We start from the raw sequence: 10,793 nt of genomic DNA on the forward strand, positions 1-10,793 counted from the left end.
ACAACTGTATTTGCTAGAATCAAATCATACACGTTAAAAGTAGAATAAAGATATCAGGCTTTAATTGTGAAAGAACTGTAATAAAATTCAAATTAAAAAACAAAATTTTTCAATATCAATTTCACCAAGATTACAATTTTAATAACAGAAGAATATCATTGATAAAACTTATTAGTACTAGTTTCATTAGACTAAATTTGTATCTCTTCCTACTTGGGGATTTGATTTACTCATAGACAGTAGTGAAGTGTTTTTTCTCTCTCAACAAAAATTTTCAAACCGATGCACTCTTAACCTACTGAGCTGAGCTATTAATTAATTGCAATTGTATGCTGTGTCTGCAGCGACTTATAAACATGCAGGTTTTTAGCATAATATATGCATGTGTTAGAAGCCTGAAAATCTTAGTTAATTTGAGTACAGTACCACTGTGTGTCTCGCTACGTCCCAATATTAAAGCTACATTACAAGGCGGTTCCAGATCAGAGATCATCTACATTCACAGAAACCAATCGAGCTGTAGTCTTCTGTTTATTAGTACATCCAAATAAGCTACGTTACAAGGCTGTTTCGAAACACCTGGTTCTCGGTTTACACAGTTTAAAGGCATCGTTTAACAATGTTAAATCTGAAATGCACGGCCCTACATGTTATCAGTGTCTGTGATATGGTGTAATATTGAATCCCTAAAAAAATTGTGCTTCAAAATGATTAAGAAGTGCCTCAAAAAAGTAAAAATCTTTGAGTGACTGGTTTTACCATACCCGTTTTCCCCAATAGACTGTAGAGTTATGAAAACCATTTGGCAAACAGTTTTCAAAATTTGTAATTCCAATCATAAATATCTTGATAATCAGACAGGCGATCGGCTTGTAAAAGTCAAGGGGTTCCTGACTGTCCTAAAGGTTTATAATTATGATTGCAGCTTGAGCTATATCCAGGTTTTTTTCTTCAGAATCTGAGACAAAGTTACCAGATCCCTTTAAGGGAGATGTTGCAGAGAATAAAGTCCTGTTTTCTAACTCTCTGGTATTTCATCTATGTCATCACACATGTTGCCCCATTTACTCTTACAGCATAGGATGCATGGGGCTACAAGGAGAAGGAACGGTGACGCGATGAGAAGCAGGAATCCAAAACCAGCAAACACACATACAATCTGTAGGGAGATAAAGAAAATATTACTGTTGCAAGGCAATATATTTTACTCACTCAGTAAGGAACAAGCATAAACAAATTCCAGTTGAGGAGCCTACACAGGTTCTGCAATGACATCATTCTGTTTAAATGTATATTCATAGATCAATCTTTACTCAAATGGCACTCCAACAGCTTTGAATAAACAAACCTGCCAGCTTTTCACAATTTGCAGAATATTTTTCTACAAGGTTTCATGAAGCACATCTTCCATTTGAAGCGGGACTGCTCTACTTGTGCCCTCTTTATAGCCGACAATGCCTAATGGGTATCCGTTGATCCCCCATGGTCCCCTTTTTCTTATGTTAATTGTGAGCTGATTTGATGAGATAACCATCTGCCAGGGAGGTCTAATCCCTCCTGGCCAAACTAGTGCAGATAGGCTTTAAAGTCTTTCATATTCTACTTTGCATGAGACTTTGTAATCACCCCCGTAAAAACTAGGGGTTTGCGCCAACCCCCCCCCCCCCCCCATTTCAAAATATAAGTATATATATTTATTAATTTTTTGCTCAAGGGGTGGGGTGTTAATTAAGAAAAAGTGGTGCTCCATACCCCCCCCCCCCCCCCCCCCCCCCCCCCTGATTCGCCGCTAAATATTATAAGTGCTCATTTTCCCTTTCAATGTCTCACCCTCACCTCTGGCTAAAAGTTGGTTACCCTAAGAATCCCCCCCCCCCCCCCCCCCTTAAAAAAAACATGGTCTCATGCAGAAGGTGAATGCTAACAAAACTTTACACAAAAATTCAAATATACACAGATCCAAATCATTCTAACAATTAAACTGCCTTGAGTGAAAGAACTGTACCTGAGCTCGATGAAAGATAACCGTTGTCCTGGAATGTCCAAGCTTATTCTTGCAGGGTCCCTTGTCATAATGACGCAGCAGAAAGTCATTCTGTATCGGAGGAAACATAACGTGTGACTTGATATTACATAAAAGACATTGCAGGGCTCCAAGATATGAACACATCACCTTTTCATTGTCAGCAATCATTTACAGATTCCAGAAAGAATTCTCTCCCTTTTTTACCACTATGCCTGACTACTGTTATTGCTACAAATTCCTCAAATTGTTTCTTACTTATTTCTTTATTTCGTTTACTACTACTTTACAGATTTCTGCACTTCTTCTGGAAAAGTTATTCTTTCTTCAGCTCACTTTTTACTTTATTTCATAATCTCTTTGTTCTACTCCTTTTTCCCTTTTTTTCCCTCCTTTCTTTTTTCTTTTTCATCTTTCTCTTAATTGACTTTACTACACTCATTATCCTTCCTCTTCTCACTTTCTTCTTCTTGAACTTCTTTCATTTTTCCTACATTTTTTAAAATTCACTCTTCTTTTCCTCCTCTTTTACATTTTTTATAGTGCACATGTTTCACAAGGTGCTCAAGGTGGTCCAATATTACCCCTGGCCAGCTTTGCTAGGATTCCGTTTAGAGGCTCACAGCATCTCACTTAATTTTCCTCCCTCTTCATTCACTGTTCTACTTCTTCCCTATTAAAGACTATCTATACTCACATCTAAGTTTGCCAGACAGTACCAGCAGAAGACATGTTGACAGTTCTTACACATCATCTGAGCGCACCCAGCATCCCTTTCAATGGGTATATGACAGAACGGACAGCGCTTGATTGATACCTCATCTGAATCATCTTTCTGGATACTGAAAAGAATTGAAATAAACAAGAGAAATGACAAAACTGCTCCTTGTATACACAGACCACAGACATAGAAGTACATGCACATGTCACATACCCTGATTCTCTTCTAACAAGCGATTGTCGATTTTTTTTTTTGTTGTCTTACATTCCACACAAATGTGCAAGCTACATGCGGCAGTTCTTTCTGTACACGTATGAAAAAAGAACAAGTACTCTCCGGAGCACTGACACACCAGATGATTCTGCAAACAATATTTTTGGTTTAGTAAATGGTTCTTCATTCTTGAAGCAAAGATTGTGGAGTATGTTGTGTTAGATATGTAACTCATTTGGTTAGACATTTTTATATTGATATTAAGTTCTCCACAAAAGTATGTTCTCCTTTTCAGCAAAAAACTAACTCAAACAAATGAATAATTACACAACTGCACATATCTTCTCCTGATGAATTTTGTTCCCCTTTAAGTACAAAATAATCTTCAGAATTACAGAGAAACATGTAGATAAAGACCACTCAGGGGAAACAGAAATTATATTGCTAAGTACAAGTTTATGTAAATTAATTTCAATGAGAAGCAATGTTCTTGAGGAACATACCAATTTGGTTGTAGAAGCTTGGTCTTTCTATACAGGTTTAACTGTGACAGGAAAAGATATGACTGAATACTATCCATATCAAACATCTGGGCAGTGGATTTACAAAATCATATTACACTTGTTTGTAATCCTGAAAAGGCTTATCAGTCAGTATAAGACCATATTTACCGCTGTCTTATGCTAAGGTCACAAAGATTTGTAAAACGATAATTTCGTACGAATCTCCATTTCGTACGGCGTTCGTAATGGCATTTGTGACCACGGCTTTACATCCAGGAATTTGGCAATCGAGTTGGGCAAACATTTGTTCTAGTTCAGGCAATAAATGTTGTATCCCCCTCAAGCCCAGTCAATATAATATAAATACTAACCCTAACATATCAAGGATATGAGATGTTCCTCTAGACTTCCCTGAAGTGCTGCCTGTTCCTCCTCTAGATAGTTTACTACAAGGTCTTCCACCGTGCCATGGAGCTTTGCAGATTGAACAGAATGTAAGACCACACTGTACAAGCAATTAAAAAAAAAACATGACAAATATTAACAGATTACATAAAACTATGGATTTCTTAACCCCTACATTAAATGTAATATTAGAGTGTCCAAGAGGTTCAGTGTCATTAGAATACTAATCTCATTTTACCAAAATTTCAAGAAAGTAGGTACATTTTATTTACCGGGTATATATGTATGTTAATAAATTCCAGTATAAATATACAGTTTATACCCTGTCCAAAGCCCCGAGCTCCCAACAACTTTTGTAAATGGGCAATTCAATGTACATGTATACAGATATGAACTGCATGAAAGACCTTAGCCAGCTATTCAATTTGACTGCTTTCTGCTTTCAAAACAGCTTGCAATCAGGGTCGGATTATACACTACAAACCTAAAGTAACTTAGTAACAGGTTGTTTTTTGTTCTCAATGCATTGTCACTGACAGTTCATGAACATTTTAGCAAGAGTACACCTTTCATTGGCTCGTTGGAGAAATAATGAGAAAAGCAGGACGCTTTACCTTGGAACAGTTGAATTTTTTCCCGTTGATACGGATGAGTTTCTTTCCTTTAACCTTCCGTCGTTCCTCTTCTTGTTTCTCTTTTTCTTTTTCTGTCTGTCTGCAGACTGTATTACACCCTACCCTAGGGCACCATGCACGGCCTGGGTCTAACTCCACTTCTATAGAAACAAAGATGATCAAATACATCATTAACCCTGTCCATTAAGGCCAAGGAAGGGAATAGGTGAAAAGAGACCATTTTAGTAGTAGTAGTAGACTTTATTGGATAACTTGTTTAGCACAGGGCTAATCTTCCACAAGGTCCATCTGGGTATACTGGTATACTGGGGTGTGTGCAGGTGAACCACTACACCGGGGGTTTCCCCCTACTCTTATACAAATAGTGCAGTGGGTTCTTAACGTGCAAAGGTAATGACTCTCCTCTACACGGATCCTCCATTTAACGTCCTATCCAAGGGACCTTTCTAATCAGGCTCTACAACACGTATTTCTTCATCAAGGGAGATAACATATCATTTGTCCACTTTTGACATATTTCCTATATAGAGAGGTTGCTATTAAATAAGATATTCATGACAAAGAATTAAAATGTAAAAGGCCAATCACAATGTTCTTATCAAAATGCTATGAGAGATCTAACAGTAACCATTTTGTCACTTTCCTAAAGACTTGATGCAGAAAATCACAACCAAAACAGTTTTAGTGTAAATGAATAGCGAATAGGGGTAAAGAGAAAAATAGGTCCATGGAACCACGGCCTGCCACTATGCATACTGTATGATCATGTGTGTGATCATGTGAGCTATATCTCCATGCCCTTCTTACAGTTTACCTTCACATTGTTTAAGATGGATACAATGTCATGCTTGACACAATCGTGCATTGTACATTTTATCATGAAACAGTTGTTCTTTCATAACTTTGAATATAAGTCTTACCTTTCATGAACTTGACTTTCTTGAACCTTTCAAAGAGAGCATCATCTACCAACAATTGAATCTTCAGAAGAAGATAAAAAAGGAAAAATCAATTGTTAATCAATGCTTTACATGCACAGATAAATGATTTATGTGATACACTGATAAAGGTACACCTACTTTCTTATCAATCTCAACCCCCCCCCCCCCCTTTCAAACCTCTCTAAACAACATCCAAGTAGTGGGAAGGAAGCCCTTAACATGAATATAAACGTCTTACTTATCTTTTCTTTGATGAAGAAAGTTATTTTCATACTGAAACCGAAACATGGACATACAACCTGTAGATGAACACCGTACATACTGTACATGTACTGGTAAAAGTTTTTCCTCAAGATGATATCTTTAATCAAATTCAACAATAAAACAAAGACTACAAACCCAAACATCTCAGGCATGGAAATTCATTTAGGATAAATGGCAGAGAAGATGATACATTTCCTAAATCTCTTTAAAAGCTTGACTTATGATCATGTAGTTTAATACTGACCTTCAATTTAGAAATGTCAAATTGGGAAACACTACTAACAGCTGAAAATTTGGGAAGTAAAGAGTTTTGTATTGCAACCAAAAGGTGAAGTCTTAAACATTTACTTACATGTTCATGTACATGAACCCTCAGGATAGAAAGAAAAAAAAAAAAAAAAACTGTTGCATAACTCTACCTACTCATACAATCCTGCTTACGTTTGCTTCTTGTATGGGCTTTTTATCCACACTATCAAAATTGGATTCATGAAGTAATAATATGATTCATCCAGTTAACTTTTTATTATATGTGACCTATTAGCTTGTACAAACAGTACTTCAGAAGAGCTATCTGATATTTCAACAAGCTGTGTTCTTGCTAAGCTACATGTAAGCCTACCTCTTCATCTGCTATCCTGCCGTGCTCCTTGCACGCAGCGTCCGGACAGGTTACAATAGAAACAGCGCCCTCTTCTGTCAAGACCACCAAGTACTGTTCAAGACACTGATAATGGAAAGATGCAAAACACAATAATAAATGAGACACTGGTCAACGGCGAGGCACGGAGGAAACCAGGACAACAAGTAAACTAGTGGGGGTAAAGGGGTGATCACAAAATGTAAACAAATATGCCAATATGAATTCATAGTTGTTGGTGTCTTTGCACGATCCAGGCTATTCTGTCCTCTATGTTAACTATTACATCTTGGATTTCAGTACACATGTATCTGATGACTGCATCACCCTGATAGCTGCAAATTCCTGCAATAAAGCTTTGATCAGACAAAAACATCCAACAAAATAATCTTTTTATGTCAATTATAGTTATAATTCCTTAAATTCAATGTCGTGTAAATACTTATTAGCATACACAATGGAAATACCTTTAACTTTCCTATAAATCAACAAAACAGTATGGATTAAGATAATATATACAGCTGTACTATTATTTGTAGATCTGGGCCAAGATACATGTAATAAACATCTTGAACTTGCAAAACTTGAATTTCAACATCTGAAAGCACGACATATTTTCTTCAACATAATGAAGAAAGATAAAGGCTTTGTGATAGAGGATAATTTGATTATTATGCAGCATGAAACTTGAACTTGAACCAGAGTTTTTGCTTGAATGTAAATTTAGGTTGCTAGGCAGAGACCTAAGCAATTGCCTTGGTTGTCAAATTCAACTTTGGTTTTGTTTTCTGCGGTTATTTCCGGTGAACTGAACAAAATTCACATACAATTATGATGAAGATTACTGTTTGAAAGTTAAAGAGAAGGTTGAGTTCTGGGAAGAGGTGAAAAATAATTTGTGAGCATTATCATTGTTATTATGCAACAGATTTGTATACCAGATATTTGTGTATTCCATATTTATGTGTACAGTGCTTGTAGCTTTACCAAGACTGGGCAAAATTTCTTATCATTTTTATGATTCCAGAACCTTGCAGTACACACCAATACTTATATGCTAGATGATCAACCTTTTCTGATCGATTCTTTCACAATGCAATCGCATGACCAGAACTCAACTTTATCTTTAAATCTTTGATCCCAATACAAAATCTTTACCACATCATTTTTCTCTCCAGCTGTTCAGTTACAGCCTTTCGTCAGTGATGTGACCCAACTTTGAAAGTTGAATATCAAACATGCATACCGTATATACATGTATATTACCAATACAGACAACATTTCATGATCATAAATATTTCTTTTTAGTCACCAAAAGAGGAAGAAGGGTAGGAATTTGAAGTGCCTAACAGGCCTTAAATTTCAATATTTTTAGGGCAAGGCCACTTTTCTGTAGGACACATTCTTATGTATTACAGCACAAATAGGAAGTTTTGGAAAGGGCACAAAAAATCTCTAAGGCCAATGAGAGGGGCATTGAGGCCAATCAAAAGGGCATCCGTGGCCATGGCCTTGGTGGGCGGCCTTGGATTAATTTAAGCCCTGGCCTAAGCAGGAGTGGACCACATGCTAAATTCACAACAGTTCCAAGCACACAAGACTTTCTGGTTTGACAGTAATCATATCATAATCTGGTTTAATACCTTTTTGCAGTAAATACAGGAACACCTATGCATTTGATGCATCTCGTGAAGCTTGCATTCACACAGACATAGTTTACAGGTGATCATGGGGTCCAGCGCAAGATTGCCGCTGATGGTTTGACACGACGATACCCTACGACAGCAATGTTCATGATAGGGGGGGCGCTGGGAGGAGGACCCCCTTCCTCGCCCCCTGAGAAGCTGCTCATCCAATGACAGGGTCCGCCATGATGACGAGGGAAGAGAGACGTCTGGGAAGGAGTTCTCGTCTGATGTGGTGCTGGTGCTGCAGCAGCCTTGATCAGACAGTGATTTGGTCTCGTCGTTAAGAGATAAGGTCCGTAGGGACGTTGAGGTACGGATGGCATCTGGACTATTCTCCGGCTGTAATGGATTGGACATGCAAAATGCTTCCTTTCCAGCCATCTCTTCACTCTTTAATGTTTCCTCAAAGTGCCATGAATAATGTTATAAAAATACCATTGTTGTCATGGGATGTTCAGTATGTTTGTAGTCTCCAGTTCTGGTTATGAAACAGAAGAAAAAAATATGATTTCAATCAAAAGAGAAAGTTGCATGTATTACATTTCATATAAAAAAAAAACTACTATTTTGTATAGCATACCCAAAATCAACTACATCTTCAACAATTGTTCAAATAAAGGTCATGATTTCTAAACAGATGATGCATGCGCATGGGTTCACTATATATATACTGCACTCGGGTTGAGGCTGTGTGTACATGTATCTATCGCACAAAGCCGATCTTAGCAAATTGCAGACTCATTTTACTAAATTGGCGCCAACAAGGGCCCTTCTTATTGGCTATCGCTGACTCCCCTTCACTCAATGTTATAAGATATTTGTGCGAGGAGAAAGCTTGCGATTTTCTGTTTCACCCAATACCAAAATTATGATAATTCAGTCAAACCCTCTATTTGTTACGATTTGTTCAGCATCCTTAAAAGGTGAAGTAACATCACTAAAGTTTAAGTCTTAGGTAACTACTTTTTAAGTTCGAACAATTGTCATTTTCGTCATTCTACAAACTGGAAAGTTCATTGATTTTTCTATTTGATGTGTGTGCAATTTTGTGTGTTTGTCAGTTATGTGTGAAGTGCGTCACCTGTTTAAATCATGACATGTCAAAATCTCTATGGTGTGACATAATATTACGTATTGATTGACTTTGCCATTGAACTTAAGTTGCGCTTAAAGATAAACTCCAGTACTGGTAAAAAAAATAAAAATAATTCTCACAGAATCAAACGAAACTTATACTGAATGTTCAAGATTACAAATAAATGACATGTGCCAAACAATTTTGGAAGAAAATGTATACTGGCTGAGTAATGAGCATCTAGAAAGACACGGAAATCAAGGTAGTACTAGCCCCGACACCATGTGTGTTGTCCCATATATAGCTTTCTATGTTAGTGCTTGTTACTTTACCAAGACTCGGTCAAATTTATTATGATTTTGATGACTCCAGAACCTTGCAGTGCACACCAATACTTACATGCTACATGATCAACTGTTTCTGATCCTTTCCACACCTTTTCTTTCACAATGCAATCGCATAATACCAGTACTAAAGTTTATCTTTAACTTAGGTTAAGTAAGTCCTCTCACATTTGAATTCGAGAATCAAAGCAACTCAAACGGATCGGCCAATGAGAGGGCGTAAACTCACTGTACCCGTGTACAGCGCTCAATGCGCAAAATTCTTCGTGCTCGTGCAGATTGCTCGTGTGCATGTTCACACTCACAAGGCGGTGTCTGTCAGACAGAGACCAATCATCTGCATTGTAGTTATCCTTTGAATTGGCTGTCTGTCATCAATTATCTCTTAAAAAATCCCTTAAAAAATCCTTTAACAAAGGAAGAATATTCTCCCTTGAAAGGATTTTTTAAGGGATTTTTCTGTCTGACACTAATATTGAAATAATCCCCTTAAGGTCAGTGTATTGAGTGTAAGGTCAACGACTTAATTAATGATTGGCTGGCATATGGTTTTTAACGCGCTATCATAACCTGCGCACAATTATAACCGCTCGTATTTAACGAGACGCGTTAATTGCGCATTACTTTTGATTGAACGTGTGATGTCACAATGCAAATCTACCTAAACTATAGACCGGTAGACAGACCAGCTCTGGACAATAGTGCTGATTTCTAGCGATGTCCGGATATTCCATTCAGAAGATTAAACTGCTCGTGCGCAATGCCAATGCCAAAATCAGGATTTTAGTTATCCAGATTAAAATTGTAGCCTGTCTGTCACCAGTCTGTCACCGACTCAAATGAAAAAAATAGATTTCTAAAATCTGGTTTATTCAAGATGGGGGTCCAAGATGGGTCAGGATTTATCTGTGTGACACCGCCTACAGTCTCTCTATTGACCTTGCTCAGTCTCGACGTCTCCAGCGCCAGCGCCAGTCACGCATAGACCTCTAGTCGCAACTCAACATGCTCAAGCACAGATGAATCAACACATAATGAGGACCGACTACCGACGGTAATAATCGCCGGTATGTAACTTAAGAATACAGATTCAACGGCACATTCAATACTGCATCATCATGAACCCAACATAATATAATAAATTCTTCTACAAAAAAGAAAATTATAATTGTTATTCAATCTTACATTGGGTCCAACAAGCCAGACATTCCCGATGTTATTATTGTTATGACTTGTCTCGTCGCATACTTCATACACGTATTCTATTGTTCGTAATCCTGTAAAATTACAAGAAACAATCGACAAGCTCACCCGCTGTATGTAGCACCTTCTTTTGAAGCC

The 10,793-nt window shown here is 37.5% G+C and overlaps 1 protein-coding gene across 1 annotated transcript; it reads right to left on the reverse strand.

Annotated features, from left to right (window-relative positions):
• Positions 1 to 889: 889 nt before the first annotated feature.
• Positions 890 to 10,758, reverse strand: LOC755742 (probable E3 ubiquitin-protein ligase RNF144A-A). The gene is made up of 9 exons (XM_011670889.2): positions 10,638 to 10,758; positions 7,989 to 8,511; positions 6,328 to 6,432; positions 5,421 to 5,481; positions 4,480 to 4,640; positions 3,832 to 3,965; positions 2,721 to 2,865; positions 2,006 to 2,095; positions 890 to 1,159 (listed from the first exon to the last, which is right to left on the reverse strand). The coding sequence occupies exons 2-9, from the start codon at positions 8,412 to 8,414 to the stop codon at positions 1,019 to 1,021; spliced, it is 1,263 nt and encodes a 420-aa protein (XP_011669191.2). The 5' UTR covers positions 8,415 to 8,511; positions 10,638 to 10,758; the 3' UTR covers positions 890 to 1,018.
• Between the last annotated feature and the right edge of the window lie 35 nt (positions 10,759 to 10,793).

Source organism: Strongylocentrotus purpuratus, unplaced genomic scaffold, assembly GCF_000002235.5.
Source record: "Strongylocentrotus purpuratus isolate Spur 01 unplaced genomic scaffold, Spur_5.0 spur5_scaffold_13, whole genome shotgun sequence".
NCBI classification, from domain to species: domain Eukaryota; kingdom Metazoa; phylum Echinodermata; class Echinoidea; order Camarodonta; family Strongylocentrotidae; genus Strongylocentrotus; species Strongylocentrotus purpuratus.

Excerpts from the sequence above, each read along its gene's own strand:
- LOC755742 (XM_011670889.2), bottom strand. The coding sequence starts at position 8,414 with ATGGCTGGAAAGGAAGCATTTTGCATGTCCAATCCATTACAGCCGGAG. Across the intron at positions 5,482-6,327 it reads GCAGGATAGCAGATGAAGAG|ATTCAATTGTTGGTAGATGA; the intron begins GTAGGCTTACAT and ends CTTCTTCTGAAG. Across the intron at positions 3,966-4,479 it reads AAAAATTCAACTGTTCCAAG|TGTGGTCTTACATTCTGTTC; the intron begins GTAAAGCGTCCT and ends TTGCTTGTACAG.